We start from the raw sequence: 25407 nt of genomic DNA, 5'->3' as shown, positions 1-25407 counted from the left end.
ATTTAAGCATTAAAATGAGCAGAAATTTGCATAATTTTAGCCAAATTTGGATTGGTCGTGATTAGTAATATTAATTCCTGCAAGTGTACCACAGATGGGAGAGATCGAATAACTTTTAATGATTTTAAGCAGCCTTTTCTTGACACTGACACGGTTTTGCCTGTAACATAGGCAATTCCCGGACATCGTAGACTTTGAGGGCCAGTGCGTAAAAAATAATGACGGTCAACCTACATGACCTATATTTTTCCCAGCCAGAGGGATCAGGCAAGGGCTGATTTCAACCATCATAGCTGTCGCTTAAAACTGAGTCGCTCCTGTGAAGAAAAAACGACGTTTTCTTAAGGCAAATATAGCACATATCTGTATGGGACTCCGATTTGGTGGTGTGAGATCTGAATGGAGCTGTGTGTGTGAGTCTCACCTTTAAATTGAGCAAGTCAGCCCTATGCCTAATTCGCGTTTGCATTCACCGAAGAAGTGCATTTACTGAATTTATGTAATTAAAGGCTAAAATTGAAGAGAACTACAACATTTGCTACAAATATACCAGTGCTAAGGTGAGTTATGACCCGAAATTTGTGTTTGAGTGAAAGATTCCATTTCGTAGAGTGACTTAGGCCCATGCAATGTTTACAATCATAATATTTTGTAAGCTTACATCATCAATGGCATGCAATGACTCAGTGCCAGATAGAGAAGACATCAGTATGGTGCTAGGGTACTGGTCGGAACTCATGAAATAGGCGCCTGGATCAGGTAAGCTTACGGGTTGTGTGTGGGCGTGTGTGTGTGTTGGGGGGGGGGGGGTAGGCTAAGCTTATGATTCCACTACTGGTAACCCATGTAATGTTTACAATCATGATGGTATGCAATGACTCAGTGCCATATGTAGAAGACATCAGTATATCGTGGAACGTGGGCTAGCTAGGGCACTGGTTGGAGCTCATAAAATCTGTCCATGGATCAGGTAAGCTTATGGGGGGTAGACTTCAGATTTCACTAATAGGCCATATAATTCAACACTGATAATTCAGACATTGTGGTCATGTTCTTCTTTGTTTCTGTGTGTCTGCCTGGCTACTTGTCCCTCTTGACTGTAGATTGCTGAAAGCCTAAGTCTTGGTGAACTTTTAACATGGTAATCACAATGCTATCTTCAGTAGATAGCAGATGTCAGAGACACAATGATTCTGCTTGAAAATGTTTTTAACCAGCTTCTTGCTCAAATTATGCTAAAAAATAAGTTAATTAGATTAAAATAGTCTGAAATTAAGGACAATCAGAAACATGTTGGATCATTCAAGTACATGAATATGTTGAAGTTCTAATCATTCTAGTCCTGAACCAGATTTAGTTAAAACAATTTGACCATTTAGTTACATACTTACATTGATACGGAAACATTTTAGACAGTTTGAGTTCAAAAAAAGCTGCACAGGGCGCTTATTAAATGTACGATTTCCTTGGAATTCTAAATTAGTTATTCTATACTTGAAATGCTGAAATAATACTAGTAAAGTAATAAGTGTAGGGAAGGGTTTCTGTCCATTTTGAGCTGAAATGATAAGGTGAAGTGAGAGAAACCCTATTGGTTATTTTCGTTATCTAGCATGTAGTTCTATAGGAGGATATAAATTCATAATTCATGAATTATGACTTTATGTCGAACTTTGCTCTGTTGACGTACAAACAAAACAAATTTGCCCGATTCCATTTAGGTGCAAGTTGGGAAATGTGTTAACATTACAAATAGGCCAAAAAAATCAGGTTTAAAAAAATTGACCGATTACAAATTCCCAGCAAACACAAAAACGTTTTTAAATAAGTTATATTTTGGATTTTGGTTTAGGTAAAAACATTTTAATAATGTCGGGTTATATAAAGGGTATGATAACGTTTTAAAACATTTTGTATAAAAACACACTACAACAATATTTTTAAATGTTTTCGAAAAATGCTATTGTAAACTATTTTTGCAAACATTTTTGCCAAATATTGTGTCAATACTTAAATAACATTATGTTAAAATATTTGAACCCAGCAAACACAGAAATGTTCTTGAAACTTTTTTTTCAAAACCTTTTAATAAAATTTAAATGTCGGGTTATATAAAGGTCATGAAAACGTTGTTAAAACGTTATTTAAAATATTTTGGGCAAACATTTTTCGCAAAATATTTTTTCAACCCCAAAATAATATTCTGTTTAGAATGTTTTGTATCAAGTTTTCAAGAATGTTTTTGGAATGATATTAAACCGTTTTTATACCCTTTATATAACCCAACATCTAAACGTTGTCTGTAAAACATTTTTTGTTTGCTGAGCATTAGATTATCAAAAAAAGATTATTGAGGTTATGAAACGTTTTATACTATTAATATACCCTTTATATAACCCGACATTTAAACGTTTCCTGACAACCTTCTATAACCTTTTGCGAATGATGTCGAAAACGCTTTGTGTTTGCTGGGTTATAACTATATATTACTATTTCGTCAACTACGCCATTCCTCTGGTATTGCACATTAGTAGTCCGTATTTTTGAAAGCAATTACATTATAACAAAGTATTATTTTTCTACCAATTTCTCAATTCTAAACTCATACTAATATCATACGGCATACTTCTTGACTAAAGTCGCACTCATTCTTCTTTGACACACTCACCTATTTCATCAGTATATTCCGAAAGCTCCATGAAAAATCCCCTTCGTGGATAAGCATTTCTGCCAACCTCAAATGTGATCACTATCATATCTGTTCCATTAGGTGATATCATATCACGAGGCAGACTACTTCCCGTTAGAGCCACTTCTCTCAGATTTGCTTCATTGCGTCCGAAATATAAGTAAGCATCATAATAATCCAGGAAGAAATCCACAAAGTGGATGAAGATGCTGCTTCTAGCTCCCAAACCCTGAAATTCTCCCGACCCAGCTGAAGTAGTGACAAACCACTGACAGATGATATCATTCCCAGTTGCGATGTAATTGGACGGGTAGTTTCTTGATGTTAGGTTGAATACCATACCACTATCAGGTAAAGTGATGTTAGGTTCATTTCCACAATAATCTTTAAAATGAAACCATCGCATAAAATGAAATGATTGTACTTCTCAGTTTTCTGAATCATTCAATTATGTTTAGATAATATTTGAAATAATATAGTCACAAGTAAACAGAGTAACTATTACTGTTATCAGTAAGACAGTTTCTTTAGCTTTCAATTTGTTCACATGCTTCCTTTGTAGCATTTGCTGCCTTCATCATTATGTTGCCTTCTTTTAAAGTAGCTAAGCCATGGCATGTTCGTTTGTAGATAAGTACTACTTTCACTCAGGCCTTCTCTCACGACAAGCATACCACATAGGAAGGTTCATAATTCGTTATGAACACGGTAGAGCGCCGAATACGCAAAATTTGAAAATCTTGGCACCATTCCATATTTAGAATATTCGTTAGCACTCATTTGAAATGTATATTATAGAAGTGAATGTACACGAATTATTGGCAATACTTGCGTGTTCTGAAATTCCAAAATGTCTCTACCACTGCGCAGAGAGAGGTCGAATACGCATACAACTACGTGTAAACCATAGCACGCTTTCTTGATTTGGGTATTTTGTGTAGAAATTACTGGTTGTGCTAAGGCTATGTAGACTTGCTATATACGTTATGAATAGTCATCCCTGTAATATTTAGCAAAAACTAGAGGATTTTAAAGCAAAAATAACAATATTGGCCTATATTTTGCGTATGATTTTCCGGGATTTTCCCATTTCACGGGCACGTACTCACATTATTAAACCACAGCAATATCATGTGGGGAATGTTTGTACTTATTTTGGTATCATTAGATAGAAGAAACCTACAGCTATACGTTGGTATCAAATATATATTATAGGAAAATTTTGGGTTTCCCGCTATAAAATACTATAGATCAACATGATTTGTACAGCTAAGTATACGATTCGTCTCTCTGCCGAAAGATTTACCATAAATTTTTGGTGAAAATAAAAGATAACCTGAAACATAATCATAAGCATATAAAAGCTCAATTTGCTCAAAATTCTCGATTCGTCACTCTGCCGAACTCATAACGATATAATTATAGAGACATTGGTAAAATGTTGGTCTAAAGTTTTTAAAAGTATACATATTTAGAATGGCAAACACTTGGTGAATTCATCTGTGAGGTCAAATTTTGGCGAAATGCTCATTTTTTGGAGAAAATCCAGAAATTGCTGCGTTTTTTGCCCAAATTTTTTCAAACCACATAACAAAATAATTCTTGATTAAAAAAAGTTGATCAGCTTTGAGAAATTTGCACTAAAAATGGTTTAAAATGCTCAATTTTGCCCAAAAATCATGAAAAGTTGATCAATTTATAGAAAATTAAAAAGCGATTCCTAGATATTTTTATCTACTTTTTAAAAATTAATATTTTATTGTTTTGATTCAAGAAGTTTTTTGTTACGTGGTCCGAAAAAAAATGCGCCAAAAGTCATCAAGTCTATGTCAATCTAAATATATATACTTTTATATACTTAAGACTAAATTGCAGTTATGAGGCCCATAACTTTCCATAATTCCAGGGTTAAGACAATCCTTAATGAGGCTCTTGCGTCTATACTTACAGCATTCTTGTGGTTCATCACTCCTATCACTACATTGATAAATGCCATCACATATCAAGTCATCACGATCCAAAATCTGCCATTTATTGTCACAGAATTCATAATCTGAAGAGGTTAAAAGCAAGGTTTTATATTAAACTATTATAATATTTTTTATATAATATTTTCTTGACTAACAAAAAAATGTATATAATTTATAAAATAGTATTAGGCGACCATGTTTCGAGTTGGTGATTCGAGCGCTCGCCCTACAATCGAGAGGTCTGGGGTTCAAGTCCCCACACGGACAATTATGTTTGAGTTTTTACTCTGATGTATCTGTCATGTTTCCATCTGTAATTTCATGTTTGATTTCGCTGTGCTAGTGTGCGATGCGTAAGTCTTCTTTCCCCTTTATATTGATTTATTAAGAATAACGATTAAGCATCATATAACTTTTATCGAATACTCATAATAAAGATATTTTTTCTAAAATATGCAATAATTTGAAATTGAAACGTCATTCGTGGTATGTGAGGCACTTTTTTTGCGTCTACATTATAACTGACTCCGGAGTATTAGGCAGGCGTTTAGCCAGTTCTATTTCGTCCACTTCGTCCTTTACATCTATTTAACATATAATAGACCTATAGTTACTTCTACTGCCCACTTCTACTTTAGCTTCTTTTCCTCTACTATTTTCTCCGCATATTCTTAGAAAGACATCTATTTAGAATATGAACAGTTTTGATAATAGCTACTCTAAACTCCGAGAAATTAACCTTTCAAAGTTGGTAAAGTTCTTTTTGGACCACCCAGTAGTAGTTCGTCTTCTTGTAAGCAATTACATTTTAATAGAGCATTATTTTGCTACCAATTTCTCAATTCTTAATCCATTACTTCATTCCTTATCAATGTCGCATTTATACTTCTTTGATACATACGTCGACTCACCTACGTCATCAGTATATTCAGAAAGCTCCATGATAAATCCCCTTCCTGGAAAAGCATATCTGCCAAGCTCATATGTGATGACTATCATATCAGTTCCATTAGGTGATATCATATCAAGAGGCAGACTACTTCCTGTTAGTGCCACTTCTCTCCAATTTGATTCATTACGTCCGAAATATAAGTAAGCTTTATTTGGATGCAAGTCGAAATCCACGAAGTGGATGTAGATGCTGCTTCTAACTCTAGACCCCTGAAGTTCTCCGGACCCAGCTGAGGTAGTGACAAACCACTGGCAGATCATTTCATTCCCATAAGTTTTGATGTTGACATTGATGTTTCTTGATGTTAGGTTGAATACCATGCCATTATCAGGTAAAGTGATGTTAGGCTCAATTCCACAATAATCTTCAAAAATAAAACCATTACGTGAAAAAAATGAACAATGAAAGCTGTTGTCTTTGTTATACTACTTTTATGAGGTAAGAAGTTTTAATATTTTGTTTAATAATATAGATAGACACAAGTAAACTACGTCTGTTAAAATAGCTTCTTTGGCTTTTAATTTATTCACATGCTTCCTTTTTAGCATTTGCTATGTGATTGTGTTCCTACCACAGACTACTACAGACCATGTATCAACAGTCAAAGTCCCCGTGTATTGTATAGTGTGATTTCTCGCATATTCATGAGGGCCGATTGTTCGATCGTGCCGTGTCTAACAATCACGTCAGCGCTGCGTGACTTTGCGTATACGCGATAGAGCGTTGCGTGCTTTCGCGATTACGCGATAGACCGTGAAAATACGCGGTAATTGCGTAGCAGTGTCGCCTGTCGCATTTCATGGAACAATCGGCCCTCATTATCGGATGATGCGGAGACTTTGACTGGTGGTACGGGCTCTGTTTTCTCTCTCCTCTGGGGTTCCTACTAATTCACAGGGGAGGTACTACATCAGCTGAAACATATGTTCTTGTTTTAATACTTTTAAAGCAGCTAAGCCATGGGCACTCCTGTTTGTTGATAAGTACTACGTTCCCATAGGCCTTCTCACACGAAACGCACACCACATAGGAATGTTCATATACAGAAAGTGGATGTAGATGCTGCTTCTAGCTTCAGACCCCAGAAGTTCTCCGGACCCAACTGAGATAATGACTGGTAGTTTCTTGATGTTAGGTTGAATACCATGCCATTATCAGATAAAGTTATGTTAAGCTCAATCCCGCAATAGTCTTCAAAATATTAAACCATTGCATAAAATGACATTAAAAACAAAACCATTTGAATAAGATTTTTTTCTTTCAAAAAACATTTAGATTCATTGACTTCTTTTCTTTAAAAAAAATATATACTTTTGCATGTTGTGCGAAGAAGTTACGGCTCGCGGCACATTTTCTAAATGTATTTCTGATTTGATGGCCTCCTTAAGCTTCCCGCATTTAATTACACCGTGCCGCTAGTCGACAACAGTATTAAAGCCGACGATTTGACAAATGTTGAGAGCAGACGTGTACTGCTTGCAAAAGGAATTCTACGTAAGGAATCAGATATTAACGTCTGCACAGTATTTTTGTGGGAGCTGGTACATCAGACATATCGAATTGCATTCTGGATACGGGGAACGTCCTTCTGATATCAAATAATTATGATTTTTTAGTTTGATCGTGCCATGTAAATAATTTTGACCTTTCGTATTGAAGATACACATTTTTTCCCCAAAAATGTATTATCTTTAATACGAAAAGTCAAAATTTTCAAATGATCGTCGGCTTTTCCTCCCAGCTACATACACTTTACATAAATATCATTAGATTTATAAATTTTACTCCGAAGACTGTTAAATATCAAAAATATCAATTTTTAATAATTTGCCATAAAATCAGTTTTTAAATAATATCGCGAATTTCAAAAATTCAAAATTATTTGATATTAGAAGGACAAACTTCGTATTCAGAATGCAATTTGAGATATTTGAAAAAAGAAATACTGTGTAAATGTAGGTGCGTCTATACTTACAGCATTCCTCTGGTTCATCACTCCTATCACTACATTGATAAATGCCATCACATATCAAGTCATCACGATCCAAAATCTGCCAATCATTGTCACAGAATACATAATCTGAAGAGGTTAAAAACAGAGGTTATGTATTAAACTTCACAAATCAACATTTTCCTGAGATTTTAGCGTCTCATTTTCCCCAGCCACCAATAATAGGTAAAGGGATATCCCTATCGGGTACGTCCTAACTAGGGTTATGTAAGTCGGCCAAATGATTAGTTACGGGTTAGAGCTGTAGATATAGTAAGGTTTTGGACTAGAATTAGGTGACATAGATTTAGGCTACAAATTGGTTGCTAGCGTGACCTACGTATCAACCTACGTGACAACGTATCTGGCCATTAAAAGGTGAGTCTATTCTATAAAATGAAACGTCTATCATCAACACGGGTGGTTCGGAAACATATTTTTTTTATTTCTTTTGTTCATTTTCCATATATTAAAGAAATTGGTAGGCCTACACGGTTGTTTGATAGGATAATTTATTAGTTTTTCAAACAAAACATGTATAAACAAATTTTAGGCTTAAACAGCTAAAAGTGATATCGTGCTCATGTAAACAGATGCTTTTGAGTCATTTTCAACTTTAATTTCCCCTCTTTTACAAAATCATTCACTTTTATTGGATTTTTTAAAGCTTTTTCGGGTATAAAATGTATGTATTAATGCCAAAATTGGTGGCGCTATTTAGTTACTGGAAATTACCCTTTCAAGCTTTTAGTACAAATAATTTCTTTTATTGTTTGATAAAACATGTTTATAAAATTTCCTTGTTGCTTGTTTCTCCTATTCCAGCTGTTTTAATGGCGGTATTAATCACCTAACCCTTTCAAATAAAGAAATATGATTCAGGATAAATAGCGCCATCTATAGTTTGCATTTAGTTAATAATGAAGCCAATTCTATATACATCAAACAGCCGTGCCTAGCGTTTTGAGATTATTTTTGTTAGTTATTGTTGTATATTATCATTAGGGTAATAGCAGCATCGATTTATTTCATCAAAGATATCAAGGATTATTTCAAATCAACACATTTTCTCGACGGTGGCGGAAGCGTCAATAGATTTTAAAATTGAGATAATCCCATAGGAAAATATTGCCCCAAAACGTGCCCCTCCGCCAGCATCAGGCCCGTTGCCGCTACCTCATGACCCCCTATCCATCTCCCCCAGGATGACACACGAGCTACGCCAAGTTTCATATCTTGAGCAATCATATCGTTACGCCCCAGTGCGCTTGAGTTTATTCTCTGCATGGCTGCTTCTGTTATTAACTTGCCCCCTCTGGAATCAAGCATGAAAACCCCATATGGTAATTGAAAAACAAGAACATCTCTGTTTCAGGTGTTTCTAAGCTATTTATGCAATTGATACTTAACATAACTCCATGACAAATCAGATGCATAGGCCAAATAAAGTCAAAGTCGGATATTAATATATTATACATGTACATAAACATTAAAAGTCCAGTCCATCTAAACATGCTGTAAAAAACCATGATAACCGCTACCTGTATTAAAACATTTGACTAAATTTGCACAAATGCATTGAAAAGATTGTGTACATTGGAGGGGCACTAATTTTGTGAACTCTGGTATTTTCTATAGTATCATAATACTATTTCTATACTATTTATTTGTAAATTAATAAAGTTCTCATTTGCTCCTAATCTCTCACTTCTAAACTCATTGGCCTTCATTCCTTTTTAAACTTTTTTGAAAAAAAAAGAGACCTGAACACTTTCACTCACCTATTGCATCAGTATATTCAGAAAGCTCCATGTAAAATCCCCTTCGTGGGAAAGCATATCTGCGAACCTCAAAGGTGATCACTATCATATCAGTTCCATTAGGTGATATCATATCAAGAGGCAGGCTACGTCCTGTTAGTGCAACTTCTCTCCAATTTGCTTCATTACGTCCAAAATATAAGTAAGCATCATTTGTGTACAAGTCGAAATCCACAAAGTGGATGTAGATGCTGCTTCTAGCTTCAGACTCCTGAATTTCTCCCGACCCAGCTGAGGTAGTGACAAACCACTGGCAGATGATATCACTATCATAACTCGTGAAGTGATTGGATGGGTAGTTTAATGATGTTAGGTTGAATACCATGCCATTATCAGGTAAAGTTATGTTAGGCCCAATTTCACAAACATCTGCCAAATGCAAACATTGCAAAACATATAAAGATGAAACACAAAAAACCTATCTAATAGCTCTGTTTCAGTTTAGACAGCTTCTTCAGCTTTTAATATTTTAACATGATTCCTTTTTAAGCTTGCTACTTCATTGCGAAGGGCACTATAACAGCTCAAAATAAAGAACGCGTGCTCAATAAAGAAAAACGGTTTGTAAAGATAAGCTGGTGACTGTGGACCTAGTGGTAGACCCTACAGTACACTGTGGCAAAATAGGACTGTTATTTGCAAATGCTGATCCTGATAGTAGATGGTTTGTAAGTTATTATACCTGTATGATGATTTTCCAACTACGCTCGGTGCTCGCTCCGCTCGCTATTCGAGAGGCGTCGCGGTTTGTGGAACGGGGCTAGTTCTAGAAAAGATCTCATGAACTGTTTATTAATCCTAACCGCCTAGGGGCTTTTTGGTGACGGGACGGGAAAGAAGGAAAGAATAAAGAGAGAAAAGAAGGAAAGAAGTTGTTTGCTCTGACACTTTGCCACGGGTCTTGGGCTTCGCTGGCCAGCGAAACCGTGCCTATATATCACTTAGGGCGATTGCGTCATCACACCACGTGGGATGCATGCACGAACAGCGCATATATCAAGTAGTATTTTGTAGTATTCAGGAGGGTTAGGGTTAAATGTTAACTTTAAGTGTAACAATACTCTTTGTTATAATTTATATCGAAAGAGATTAATACATGCAACGGCTTTTATATAGCGCATTTTCAAAAATGATCACTGCACATTACAAGCAGAAAACTGACGCCAGTGTTATAATAACAAAACATGCAAGAGCAACAGTTATCAACAATGGTTAAAAAGATGAGTTTTCAGGCTACGTTTGATAGTAGCAACTGTGGCAGATGACCTAATGTATGAAGGAAGATTGTTCCAGATTCTGGGTCCAGTGACACTGAACGTTCCGTCGCCTCAGTATGTTGTTCTTTGGAATGACAAGGGGCGTACGATCTTCATTCGAACAAAGGTCTTCTTAGATGGATAACGGATGGTTAGACAATGAATAACACATACAAATGTTTCCATTTTAAAACAGGTATTGAAACCTCTATAAAAGTCTACAAAAATATAAAGCGAAAAAAGAAAGAGGGAGAGACTGGAAGAAGAGACAGAGAGAAGGGACGTAGTCCCAGATGAAGTATAATCCACATCAAATAACCGAATAGTGTACTGGACTTCAAGAGGGTGTGGGTGTGTGCATGTATTTTCTTGAATACATATTACTTACAGCAATTTGCAAGATTGCCCTCATCACTTCTATCCTGACAGTCATTGAAGCCATCACACAACATTGACACATCAATCACTTCAAGCTGATTTCCAGGACACACCACTAAGTCTGAAAATTACAAAGAAGCTGTTATATAAGTTGCACCCGAGTCCATAGGAGTTAACTTTCCTTAAAAGAACATGAAAATGTGGCCTACTGTATTGTTTGAGAGTTGAAGGACTCTTATGGTCTTTTAAAATGGCCACTTTTGTACATAATGAACCAAGTGTGTTATTACGTTGTTTTTAGATACAATTTATTAATCCCTGTTATTTTATCCTAGCATTACCTTCTGCATTTACGTTCGTCAAACAAATATGAAAGCCTCGAGATGGTACAATTTCATCTGTGTAGAATTCAAAATAGAGGGCGCTTGCATCAGCTGGAGACAAAACATCCAGATCAGGCAGGGAATTGCCGGTGTATTTCAAAAGTCTTCCATTCTGAGCAGTTCCAATGTACAAGTTGTCATTGTACCTTTCTGTATTGAAGTCTATGAACTGCACCAGTATTCTGCCACCTTCATGGCCTTGCACTGTCCAGAAGCATCGCATATCATTCATGTAATTATTAGGATATCTAGAAGACATCACATTGATCTTAGCATCTCTTTGTATAATGAGTTCAGGCTCTAGAGGACAAACTGAATTTTAAAAAAAACGAAAAAGAACAATGAAGTAAACTGATTTGAAATAATTCAACGATATATAAAACAACAACAAATATCACTTAGCATGGCATTCATCAATCTATGACCAAATCTGCACCAACAGACCCCAGAGTTTCCCCAAATTTAACACACAAAACGCGCAGTGATTTATAGTGTGCTAGGCTCAAGCACATTCACCCCATTGTCTAGCCATTGGCCACTACGGGCCCCATATCATTCAACAAACCATTAAATACGCGTAACAACACACAGACTTGCAGCTTAGAAGCGCACGCCCTGGACATTCCATAATTGACCTTCGCAGCCATGATTAGCTCCCCATGTTTCGTCCGTGTTACATCGAAACAATTAGTAGTAAGTTCCTTGTCGAGGGAATTGCAAGCTAACTCATTTTTTCACGAGAGCGTACTAACCAGTGCCAGGCTTCGTACCCGCAACCTCTCGCACCAAACAAAGCTACGCGCAGCAGCGTCTAATGTTCTTATGTCTAAAGATCTTACAAACGCCCATTCTTGACTTTTTCAATGAATTATAATGTCATCATTTGTGGCCAAACTTTGAGCCTCAAGCTTTAATATCACGTGGCGTAGTTGTTCAGTGGTTTTTCTTCGTATTGCAGCATATTTGAGGATATACTAAGTGATCTGGAACCTAAACCACTGTTTGATCCTATCGAAACGTGTGCCATTAAATAAGAACATTCAGGGCTCTATCTATTTTAACAGGGGCCGGCCAAGATTGACTTTGTCATTAATTTGATTATTAATACAGGGTGTCCCAAAAAAAAGAGGCCCCACATTGCGCCCTCTTTTTCTCCTATTTCTGAAAAGTTGATCAAATATATTTTGGTATGTTAAGAAACCTTCAATCGTTAGCTTTAATAAACCAAAACAATTATTTCGATCGGCTCATAACTTTTGAAGATATGTCCTATTAAAGAAATGTATCCGTTTTTCACTCTGTCCACGGAGGAGGTTTGGCTACTTCAAAGATTGAAAAGTGCATATACCATTCATGAATATAAAACATTCCTCGATGATAACTTTATAAAATAACAACTTTATTTAAGGGAATGGGCCTTACCGGTGGGCTTATGGGTTATGGATTTTGTTAAGTGTCATTAATTTGGGCAAAATTGATGTGGGATGGGACTTCTTTACTTATGTTTTTCTCGTTTCTTGCTTTCTTTTTATTGACAACATAAGTCATTTCTCTTTTTGTTTTAAAGGTAGCCCTGAAAAGGGCTGTTTAGTTTGGCTTTGGGGCTTTTGAAGTGAGTTTACTGTGCTGCTCTGCCCTCTACCTGGTTGCCTCCGTGACGAATACAGGTTTCAGCCCTAGTTCTCATTGCATTAATTGCGTTGCGTACCATCCTTAAGGCCTTATGCGCCGGATACTTGCGAATGCAGCAGTAATACGGGGTTGCGAAGATGTTTGAAGCTAGCTGGTGATCCTCGCTTATAGTGAATGCTTTCCCAAGACTAATGCTATTATTTACCCATGTCATTAACCGTGTGTTTCGTTTAAATCTTTGATGTAGCCAAACCTCATCCGTGGACAGAGTGAAAAACTGGTACATTTCTTAAAGAGGGCATATCTTCAAAAATTGTGAGCCGATTGAAAGAATTGTTTTGGTTTATTAAAGCTAACGATTTAGGGTTTCTTTACATACCAAAATATATTTGATCAACGTTTCAGAAATAGGAGAAAAAGAGGGCGCAATGTGGGGCCTCTTTTTTTTGGGACACCCTGTATGTAGTATGTTATGAAACAATATTCTAAATCCGTTGGAGACGGGAGTCGGAACTATTCTTGAATGTTTTGTGTCGATAGAAAGAATATATATTTTGAATTTCTAAGTGTTAAAATTCTCGCGAGAGTTCCCGTCATCGGTTTTTGAACCCAACATTGTTTATTTTCATATGAGAGTGTATATGGCATTGTTTGGCCGTAGTGGTCACCTGTAAAGTGTGCTTAGACACATGAATCAATGGCTAGGTTATGGAGTGAATGTGCCTGAGCCTAGCACACTATAAATGTTTTGTGCCTTTTTCCTTTATGGTCATGATGGTTGCGTAAGAGAGCCAAAATGCACCTCACAAAAAATAGTATGCCTTCACTTTGCGCGCATTGAGGGTACCGAAAATCTCAAACAGACAGTGCCGGCGTGTCGTCTGTTTCAATCCACAAAAACGTTGACAACGTAAAGTATGCAGCAAGTTTAAAAAGCCCCACCTCGGCTCACTTTTTTGAAACTTGGGCATTGACCGGTACTAATCATCCTTGGTCACCCTGTAGTTATCGACCGTGTGCTTTGTTCCTGTACTTACCTTGTACTTGTTCACAATTTGGACCAGAGTAACCCACAGGACAGCGACATTGGTATTCATTATGTCCATCTTCGCAAGTTCCTCCATTAAGGCACGGGTCTGGGGCACAGTCGTTGATGTCTGAAATTATTATTTAGTGATGCGAAATTTAAATTGAAAAAATATATGAATAAGTTTTCAAATAGCATGTCCATGTTTAAGATTTTCGTGACCGCGAAAGCAGAGGAAGGATTGGGGTTCATATCGGTTTCTTGCGATAAAATAAAATAGAACAAAATAGCTTCTATGTCTCTCCCCTACCAAAAGTATAGGCTAATTCTACGAGTGGGTAAATCCATTATAGAGGGGTCAAAATAAGTGCCAAATATTAAAGGTTAATCACATTGTAAATTGTAAATGTTTTATTTTCTTTTAAAATCTGCTGAAATTTGTGAATCTAAAAGTAGGGGCTATAGGTATAAATCAAACACATTAACTCAGTGCAAGCTATTACCCTGGAATTGTTACTCTTTATAACTGAAGATCGAATTAAACGACTAGTTTGCGTCTGACGTCAGCATGATTGGTTGCTGACCGGCGCAGCTAGGCATTTTTGGTCTGGCTGAAAGGACGTCATACACAAACTAGTCTTTTTAATTATGTCTTTAATTATATAAACTTTTTTCCTGATTCCCATCATGCACTATTCCAGGGGCTATTGCGTAGTACATCAACCTCGTAGATTGTTATAAATAAAAATGTTCAAAAATGCTCAATTTTCAAAAAAAAATCATTAAAAAGCCCAAATTTCAAACAATTTTGGTGAAGTTGGTCAAAATTTACAAAAATAAAACAAGTTGCTAGATAATTTATTTAGTTTTTAAAAATTAATAAAAAAAAGAAAAATTCGGGCCAAGAATTTTTTTGTTATGTTGACCGGAAAAAATGTTTTGGGGATTTTTTTTTCAAAAATGACCATTTTAGCCCAAATCTGACCTCACAGATGAATTCATCAATCCGGTGCCATTCTAAAAATGTATACTTTTATATTCTTATACCAACAATTTAGCAGTTGTGAGGCCCACATTTTTCCATAATTCCAGGGTTAAGAGCACTCTTAAGGCAAATTGCAAATCTGATTTGATCATTTTTCTAGTGACCGTTTTGAAAGTGTAACTATGAATTAAACACTGGTCTGACAATCTCATGACATTCAGCTGCATTCATCCAGCATACTTGGCTTACTTTGTTCACAGAGTGTTCCAGTATACCCTTGCGGACACAGACATACAAAGGTATTAATTGAATCTTGACAGCTTGCTCCATTCCAGCAGGGTTCTGCGGCACACTCGTCAATATCTGTTAAAATAACAAAGGTATTATCATACTTCTTATGCACTTTAAACATTAGGCCTATCTGATATTGTTGCATCTCGGCGTAATGTAATGGTTCATATCCCCATAAAGGAAAAATATATAAATTATACTTAAGAGGATGACAGTTGTGTTGTTTCCAATCATCACAAATATTGTTTTGACAATTGGCATCACCCAATAGTGATAAACAATTATGAATAATAACTTACTGTCAATAGTGTGGCAGGTATCATTTGATTCGTCACTTCCATCAAAACAATCTTCGAAATCATCACATAACCACGAGTTGTGCACACAACCACCACTTAAGCATTGAAACTGTATGCTTGGGATACAAGTACATCCGGACTCATCACTGTTGTCATTACAGTCAGGAATATAGTCACATCGGTAACATTCCAGTACACAGCCAACGCCATCATCACACAGAAATTCATTTTCTTCACAAGTAACTTTTGAAGAGGAAAACAGAACATAAAAGGATTATTCAAAATTGACATCAGAAATATTGTTTCACTTACATATTCAAACGTATTGACAAATAAATTTTAAAAAATAAGTATGGTACACAGTAAGATTAATCACGTGATTAATCACTCTGGTCATTTGATTTAAAAAGGATTACACATGTCCGTAGATAAATTGTACTCTGCAGCAGCTTCATTAATAACTACTTTCTCCTATACTGGAAGACAGAGATAAAAATAAAAAAAGACTAGTTTACGTCTGACGTCATATGTCAATCAAACTCGAGCACGGTTTGTTTACAAATCTCGTGATGATATGAGTTGCTGAAAACCGGTCGCCTTGTTGTTAATTTTGCACTTTGAAACATACAAACCGTCTCAAAAGTTAGGTCTTTATAGTAGGAAACTTTCTATTGCGAAGGCACCATGTCAACAATGCCTAGAAAAGTTGCTTTTTGCCTTGTAAAAGTACGTAATTTTTCGCCATGTTCTGCTATTCCTTTTCTCCGATCGGCGCCAGATAAATCGACCTTCCTTTTACGCGCTATTACCCAATCATGGATCGTAGGGAATTTGATTGACAGTGACGTCAGACGCAAACTAGTCTTTTTATCTCTGTCTTTCATTATAGATATTGGAATCATCTAATGACGTCATTAAACCTGTGTTGTTTTAAGGGTTGGTAATAATGAATTCGGTGTGCATCAATAGAAAATGGTTCTCCTGATAAATTATGTCTTTCTGATACCTCAACCTATCAGATAATACTCAATATCCGTTGACTCACTTGATTGGCAGTTAATTCCAGTCCATCCTCGTTGGCAAACACAGCTGTACTGATTTAATTCGTCAACGCATTTGCCGCCATTTAAACATGGTCGAGACATGCACTCGTTAATTTCTACAAATAATCAAAAAATCACATGGGAGTTTATGTATGGAGGATACAGTTTTACTAACTGCGTTTCGTTTCACTTTAAGAAGTAGCCTGTATTTAGATGTGTTGATGTCAATTGAACCGTAAAGTCTTTTCTTGTTTAACACTTCAACGAGATCCATAATACACAAGTTTGTTCCATTTTTCCATCATGGTCGAGGTCTCATATCCTCTTACTGTATTCGAATACATTAAAATTCTTTAGAATTTAAATTTACAACAATATGGCTATTATATCGAATTTTTGTATTGTTTTTTGATTTTGTACTTTGCATATTTACCCTGTTCACAGTTGGTTCCCGTAAAACCTGGAACACACTGACAGGAGTATTCTAGAATTCCATTTTCACACGTCCCTCCATTTTGACATGGTTCTGCAGAGCACTTATCAATATCTTGAAGTAATAGAAGTAAGTTTACTAATTACTAGTTACTATGTAATACAACATTGAAAGGAATGATGCACAGGAAAGAAACATTTGTCGAATTCATATACCTAGTTGCAATACGGCACTTATCAATCATAGAGAGCACTAATTTTTTCTCTTTGCTCTTTATAGAAAATGGTGGTCACCGTTCGCGACATACTCGCGCGTCTGTCAGCGTTGCCATAGTAGCTGCGCGCCAGTGCAAAGGAAAATGGACTATTGTACTAGTCTTTTTCTATAAAGAGAAAAATATTCAATAGTAATTGACCAATCAAATAATAAGAATCTTTGTATGAGTTATATAAACATCAAATGACACACCCTTAAATTTAGGCTCGTAATCTAAACTGGGTTTTGAACTTTGAAGATGTCTGTAATGCCTATCTTACACGATTTGTTTGCCCCATTGCATGCCCTATTGATTTGTACACAAAGCGTTCGTGAACAAAAGAACTAGCGCCGTGCTTCATTTGATTAGCACGTTAAAACTAGCGCCGTGCCTCACTAATTGATTAGAACACAAAAGATTTCGTTTCTTCATTAGGAATTAGATCACTGTTTCTTTAATTCTCAAGTAATTTCAACAAGTAAGGTCTTAAATTAGAGCTAAAGAGTACAGGTATTGGCTATTTGTTTTAATGTTGACATACTTGTCTTTATAATAGGCCATACAGGAGTGAACACAACTGGTACCTTAATTCTTTGGCTTACTGTAAGGCCCAAAACTGAATTTTTCTGTCAACGTTTATTTTCTTTTAAATTACATGTATATATATTAACTTTACATATTTCTTGATTTATTTTTTATCATCCGGTATCAATGTACATGAATAAATGTCCCTTAAATATAGACCATGAACTAAATCTCGTTCTTGGTACTACGAGTGTTGAGATTAAGACACTTCACTGATTAGATGTAAGATCTGATGTATTGGACATTGCATGAACTGTAAGAATTGACAGAACCAGCAGTTTGGTGAAACTGACACTTTATCACAATTATGAGAAAATAATCAGGAAACAATGTTTTAATCATCTTAACCTTTAAAAAATGTAAATTTCTGTGTAAATTACCCGTTTCGCAATTAACTCCAGTCCAACCAGGCGCACAGGTACATGTATACGATCCTATTCTATCATTACAGGTTGCTCCGTTAAGGCAAGGGCTGGATAAGCATTGATTAACATCAGCAACTGAAATATAAACAAAACCATACTATACATTAACTTCCAGCAGCATTAAAAATAGGTATTGTACTAATGTCTTGACCTATGTGTTACAAGGGGAAGGCTGAATGTTTGTGTTTTCTTTGTAGCTATCTGACCATTGTCATGATAGACCACGGAAGCTGCCCTTTATGCCACAAAGGCTTCTTGTACTTTGAATTTCACGTTTATAAGAATAAGCTGAGCGTGAATTGTCCTTAATGTTGCTTATTTTTCTTACCCGTTCCACATCTTCTTCCAGTCCAGCCCCGTCGACAAATACACCTGTACCGGCCTCGGCTTTTATCCACACAACGTCCTTGATTAAGACATGGTTGAGACCGACACGGGTTTACATCTAACGAAACCAAAAGGATAAATTTAAAATAACACTGGGCTGGGAAAACTTCATAAATTATGTACTTTTTGTCCTTGAACATGCATGAAGTAAACCATTCAATAATAAAGTCAACACCTACAAAGCTTTATCAATTGTCAAGGTCCAAAAGCAAATATGACGTGTTTCCTGCATGTACTTTTGGCCTTTGAACATGGATGAAGCATCCTCTTCAATATAGAATCGACACCTACAAGGCTTCAGACGATGGTGGACTACATTATTCACTGTGGCAACAGCCAATATCGTAAACAAAACAGACAATATGACGGCAACACTGCCTGGACATTGGACGCCCCGTGCTGAGTTGTGTTTTTAGCTCTATTGGCCCCGTTACAGAAAAAAAATGCACAAAATATATTTCTCAGTGAATGTATAAATTTTCACATAAAAATAAATATTTTTGGATTCAAAATAAAAAAAAAAAAAAAAAAAAAAATTATAGCCGGGAGTGAGCGGGACTCGATCTCAGGACCCTATGCACCGCAGGCGAGACCCATTACCACTAGACCACGCGAACCGTGATACACAATGGGGGAAATTTTAGGTATATATCATAAACATACCGTGCGTTATTCATACAAAACATTCAAAAACAGTACTTTTACAATGAGGTTCACTGGCGAACCTCAACGGATTTAGACTGATAAAATAGTGCTTAATAACATACGTACAGTTTTGGAATAATTTGAGACATTTTTGTGTTTACGTGTAAAACCAATGACAACGTCAAAATTCAGCCAATCTTGGCCGGCCCCCCCTGCAAGGCTTTATCCATGTTCAAAGGCCCAAAGTATGAGGTTTTTCCCACCCAGTGACGAAATAACCATCTTTAACCATCTTTAATCTCTTTGAATGCAAAATCATTAGGTGATTTTCAGTAGCGTAATCAATAGGGTAGGGGCGTACCCAGACGGTACTGCCTGCATCCCTTCAATGCAATAGATGTAGTCACAGTGACACCCATAGGATAAGGACATGGAATGGAAAGACCATAGGGGCACACTATTTGATTTGCAGTGGGACGTGGGAGATTTTGAAAATAAAACTCCGCCTACTAGTGAGACAAATATTTCCCCACTGACCCACTGTAAAGAAATACAATGAAATTGGAAAGAGAGAAAATTATATCACAAAATGATCGAAAAATGTCAATACCTTCGGCGGCAAAAAAACAAAACAAACAAAACAAACAAGACCTCCATACCCCATACCCGAAAAGCGAATGTACCCCCTCCCCCACGCTCGGCTTCAAATATCTAGGAATCCCTCATGCGCGTATTTGGGGGGGTAAGAGCCAGGGGGCGGCCAAAATGAAGGGGCGGCGGAAGAAGAAGGGACGGAAAAAACAGGGGCGTCAAAAACGAAGAGGGCGACAAAAAGAATTAGGAAATAAAAAAGGGCGGAAAAATTTGATAAAGCATAAAAATTCTGGTAAAAATGGTACTATACATCAAAATATACTGCTTTTAGGGCGCTAGCGCCTGTCTTTTTTTTTTTTTTTTTTTTTTTTTGCTCTTCACTTTTTCAAACGACCGAGAAAAAAATTTGGTCAACCTTTTCGGGCTAGTGTTGAGGAAGGGACGGCAAACTTGAATTTTCTTCAGCCCCCGGGGTTGGGGCGGCCACGGTACGCCACTGGTCCATGCGCCATACCCGAAAAGCGAATGTACCCCCACGCTCGGCTTCAAATATCTAGGGATAGGTCACGCCAAACTGGCTGTTGGACAGGCTGTGTATGACCATTGAAATATAAGAAATAGGAAAATCTAAAGAAAGTAATGAACATACCTTGTGCACGAGTTAAGGGCTGTGTTGCGAGTAAGCTGAGTGTTACTAATAGCACCCCTACTACTACGTCCATCACCACGTTCATCCTCGACCACCTCTATTATTACTCCAAAAACTGTTCCGGGTTACCTCTGAAAGACATTTACTACAAGAACATGTTTTAATCTTATAGGCTAGATGTAATTTGCAAAAAATGTATAAGTGTAACTAAATACTGATATTATATAATATCTTCAAATTTTGTTTTGTGCGAAGTTCCACCATACCATTACATTTCTCGGTCAATTATTTGATAGTTAAAGCCATATTATAACATTTGCTGGCTGAGGAAGACGCCCTCACTAAAATTCCTTTTTTTACACGATTAAATTGTACTTTATTAAACCAATATACCCTGCAAAAATCAAGACTCTGGGTGCTGTAGTTTTGTCAAAATCCGAGATTTTGAATAAAACGCCGGAACCGGCGCTTTATTATTACGATGGAATTATTAGTCGAACGCATACACGATGTTCCTAACACACAGTACGTACACGGCGTGCGGGACGGTGATATACACAATACAGTGTCGTACCACAACATGACCGAAGGAGTGGTACGTATTGGCGACATGTGCGCTGGGAGTAAATTTCAATTTTCTTTGCTTTGCCGTAGTTGTTCGGCTCAAAAATAAAAGGGGATTTATCTGACAGTAAAAGCTAACATTTTATGGCAAATAAATGCTAATCTATTTTGTTTGAAAATGTTACAATACGGCTTTAAGTGGTTCATTTTTAAAACTCAAAAATATTAACTAAACAATCTTCTTCCATAGGCCTAGAAGGAAATGGATTTTCATTAAAGGGAGTCTCCGGCAATCATAACATTATGCCTTATATGTTAGAAAAATAATTATCATGCACGAATCGCATGGTTTTCTTTAAAACAAACTTATACCATATTCAAATATTCACGCACCGAAATGACGTAATGGTTATTTGTGCTCAATTGTCGTCAGCCTTCATTGTATTACTGTGACATCATTGCACTAGACAATTTCAGCGCCCGGGAATTTTGAATATCGCGTGTTTAGAAACGGATGTTTTTATTCGTTTTTATGGTCACTACCCAGCAAACACAAAAACGTTTAAAAACGTTTTTAATAAGTTATATTTTGGCTTTTGGTTTACATAAAAACGTTTTAATAACATTAAAATGTCGGGTTATATAAAGGTCATGAAAACGTTTTAAAACGTTTTGTATGAAAACACACTACAACAATATTTTTAAAATGTTTTCAAAAATGTTATTGTAAACTATTTTTGCAAACATTTTTTGCCAAATATTTTGTCAACACTTAAATAACATTATGTTAAAATATTTGCACTCAGCAAACACAGAAATGTTCTTAAAATGTTCTTTTCAAAACGTTTTAATAACATTTAAATGTCGGGTTATATAAAGGTTATGAAAACGTTTTAAAACGTTATTGCAAATATTTTGGGCAAACATTTTTCGCAAAATATTTTTTCAACCCCAAAATAACATTCTGTTTAGAATGTTTTGTATCAAGTTTTCAAAAATGTTTTTGAAATGTTATTAAAACGTTTTATACCCTTTATATAACCCGACATTTAAACGTTTTCTCTAAAACATTTTTGTTTGCTGAGCAGTAGATTATCAAAAATGATTTTTAATGTTATGAAAACGTTTTATACCCTTAATATACCCTTTATATAACCCGACATTTAAACGTTTTCTGACAACCTTTTATAACCTTTTGCGAATGATGTCGAAAACGTTTTGTGTTTGCTGGGTATGCGTTTGCTTTTATATAAAACCACGAGATTCGTGCTTGATAATTATCTATCTTACATTTAAGGAATAATATTGTGATTGCCGGAGACTTCCTTTAAGCGCAGATATACATTTTATTTAAAATGAATAGATACACACTCTTAAAAGTAACTTCTCACAAATGAATAGAATCTATTCAAACTTTTAAACATTCGGACTTTTCCGAGGAGATATAACAGAATCTTGTCTAAATGACAAGGCAAATATAATGAGTTTCACATCTTGTCAATTTGAATAGGTACTTATTATAATACTTATAATTATAAGATTGTTGGTTCAAAGTGATAAAGATCCTAATCTAAACAATAAATCTCATCAAAACGAATAGTAACAAATAAATGATTAGGAATTCTATTTAAAAAAATGAATAGTATGAAATAAGAGTGCAAAGTGAACACATCAAATCGCGACAAGTCAAGCATGTCAAGTGTGGGAAAATCTAGACTCAAATACATTTTGTTATGTTTTGTTTAGACTTCTTGGCTGACTTCTTTGTTTAAATCATACTTCACTGGTGACTCATACTCATACTCATTTTTCCACCTGGCATAAAGTAAACTTTGCACTATTGTTGTAAATTCGCAGACGACATAAATGTCTAATCGTGTGTTGCTATTTTTGACAAAATTCTTTCCTAAATATTAAACATCAATAAATTCAAGTAATAATGGTAATGATGTGTGCTTGCAAAGATATGCCTATTTAAAATGGCAAAGACTTAACAAATCCATTTGTGAGATCAAATTTGGGTGAAAATACGTAGTTTAGTTTGTACCCAAATTTTTTCTGGCAACAACAAAAAAAATTATAAAAAAACTGGATATAAATATCTAGGACTCGTTTTCTTATGTTTTTGAATTTTGATCAACTTCAACAAAAAATGGTGGCCATTTGTGCGAAAATTTTTGTTTTTGCAGCATTCATGCGCGTACCCCGGCGTAACAGCAGGGGCGACCAAAATGAAGGGTACTGTAATATAAGTTTAAATCAAGAAAATGCAAATTGAACCTAAGATCATTATCATATACTAGTACAAACAGTCATTATGAGCTATGTGACGGACATTACTAGTATGATTTCAAGCCAATACCAACCATTTTGAGCTTTCATAAACTGCTGCCAACACATTTCTACATAATTATATTTAAACTAACACTTAATTTTCGACACTAAACATTGTTTTCTTTTGGCCATATTACTACATCGTTTTGGCCGCCATTTTGAGTTTTGGGTATGCAGCAGCCATTTTGAATTTTGAAAATAGATTGATTGTGATCTTTGTAGCCCACACAATGCAAATAGGTACTAAAATCATTTTAAAAATGTTCCTACATGGGGAAATATTTTAATTTGGACAAATATTGCATTTTAGGCGCCATTTTGGACTTTTGAGCATAAGGCAGCTATTTTTTATTTTAAAAACTATCAGAATAGATTTTTTATGCTCGAAAACATAAATAGACACCAAATATACCATGTTTGGCCAGAGAATGCTCAAAAACAAATTTTGACGTCCAAAAGGGAGCACCCGGAAAAAGGCATTTTGGAAGCCATTTTGGATTTTTGAGCATAAGGCAGCTATTTTTGATTTTAAAAACTATCAGAATAGATTTTTCATGCTCGAAAACATTTAAATAGACACCAAATATACCATATTTGGCCAGAGAATGCTTAAAAACAAATTTTGACCCCCAAAATGGGAGCACCCCCGGAAAAGGGCACTTTGGGCACATTTTTTCAAAAAAGGCCCACCGGGATCGTGTTCCTCGGAAAATTTTGGTCTAGAATCGACTTCAAACATAAAGTGAACACCTTTTCCCAATTGCGCGTGGCTGAGAGGCTAACTCATGAACTAAGTAGTAGGTTTGGTCAGATACAAGCTGTATGAATATGATTGGTTCCTATCAGTTTTTGGTAGGCCTTACAAGCCTGCTTCTTCAATTATGCAACATTGGCTCCTCTTGAAATGCCCATGATTTATAGTTATATAAATCATACATACCTGTGATTCTTAAAGTTTGTCCTACACGTCCTTCCAGATGAAACTACAAGTTGTATCGATACACTCTTGTATCAACCGATTCCCTGCAGATAGACCTGTCCAGTGATGTGCAATATGGATGGCCCACCGAGCTATATGGATCAGAAGAGGTAAAAAATCTATATAACAATTAGATATCTTGATATCCCGTGACATTGACGTCACGTCACACCGCACACTAACAAGGGCATGCGTACAACTACTTTGCTTAACATGCTTAAACATGTTAAAGGCCCATTCAGTGATCCCAGTAAAAAAAATTAAAACTAAGTATAAATTACCTGGGTAAATTACTTAAGGGTTCGGATAGCAACGTTTGCACAGTATTTTCTAACTGATTGTCATATTGTTTTCGAGCAAACCAATCCACTTCTACAACCTTGCTTGTTTTTTATGATTGCATTCTTAACAATATCGATGAAGGTTTTGCTACGTTTGTTATCTCTTTGGATTTGAAAAAAACATTTGATACGGTAAACCACAACCTCTTAAATAATAAACTTACAATTGTGGTATAAATGGTAAAGACCTGGTTTCAGTCATAGTCACAGAAAACAGGTTCCATGAGTTGAACTTTCTTTATAGTTTTAGAAATGTTGAAATTAGTGTTCCACAAGGAAGCATCATAGGACATGTACTTTTCTTGATATACATAAATTCCCTCCTCAGCTCTGTTGATTGTAATGTCATAATTTATGCAGAAGACACGTCTTTTCTCTGTAAATCTAATGATCCAAATAATCTAATATTGCAAATTGGTTCTCTAATATTAATAATGAATTAACATAAAACATTAAAAAACCAAATAATGGTTTTCGGTTCCTCTCATTATTGTAAATCT

The 25407-nt window shown here is 35.8% G+C and overlaps 1 protein-coding gene across 3 annotated transcripts in view; it reads right to left on the bottom strand.

Moving 5' to 3' along the window:
• Window positions 1–24724, bottom strand: part of LOC140163193 (uncharacterized) — a 51673-nt gene extending 26949 nt beyond the window's left edge. Inside the window, exons 1-16 of one of the 3 annotated variants that reach the window (XM_072156894.1) lie at window positions 24528–24724; window positions 20690–20818; window positions 18743–18859; window positions 18370–18489; window positions 17149–17262; window positions 16718–16831; window positions 15673–15915; window positions 15332–15445; window positions 14108–14227; window positions 11397–11750; window positions 11066–11176; window positions 9383–9790; window positions 7587–7691; window positions 5571–5975; window positions 4638–4742; window positions 2669–3073 (exon numbers count right to left, since the gene is read on the bottom strand). In XM_072156894.1, the coding sequence (XP_072012995.1) occupies window positions 2669–3073; window positions 4638–4742; window positions 5571–5975; window positions 7587–7691; window positions 9383–9790; window positions 11066–11176; window positions 11397–11750; window positions 14108–14227; window positions 15332–15445; window positions 15673–15915; window positions 16718–16831; window positions 17149–17262; window positions 18370–18489; window positions 18743–18859; window positions 20690–20774 (2920 nt within the window). In that variant the 5' untranslated portion in view covers window positions 20775–20818; window positions 24528–24724. Of the gene's footprint in view, window positions 1–2668; window positions 3074–4637; window positions 4743–5570; window positions 5976–7586; window positions 7692–9382; window positions 9791–11065; window positions 11177–11396; window positions 11751–14107; window positions 14228–15331; window positions 15446–15672; window positions 15916–16717; window positions 16832–17148; window positions 17263–18369; window positions 18490–18742; window positions 18860–20689; window positions 20835–24527 lie in introns of all 3 variants that reach the window. The other 2 variants (XM_072189855.1, XM_072163496.1) reach the window with 2 other exon arrangements.
• Between the last annotated feature and the right edge of the window lie 683 nt (window positions 24725–25407).

Source organism: Amphiura filiformis, chromosome 1 (genome assembly GCF_039555335.1).
Source record: "Amphiura filiformis chromosome 1, Afil_fr2py, whole genome shotgun sequence".
Classification (NCBI taxonomy): Eukaryota; Metazoa; Echinodermata; class Ophiuroidea; order Amphilepidida; family Amphiuridae; genus Amphiura; species Amphiura filiformis.
The sequence above is the reverse complement of the archived record's forward strand: the minus strand, read 5'-3'. Positions and strand labels throughout refer to the sequence as shown.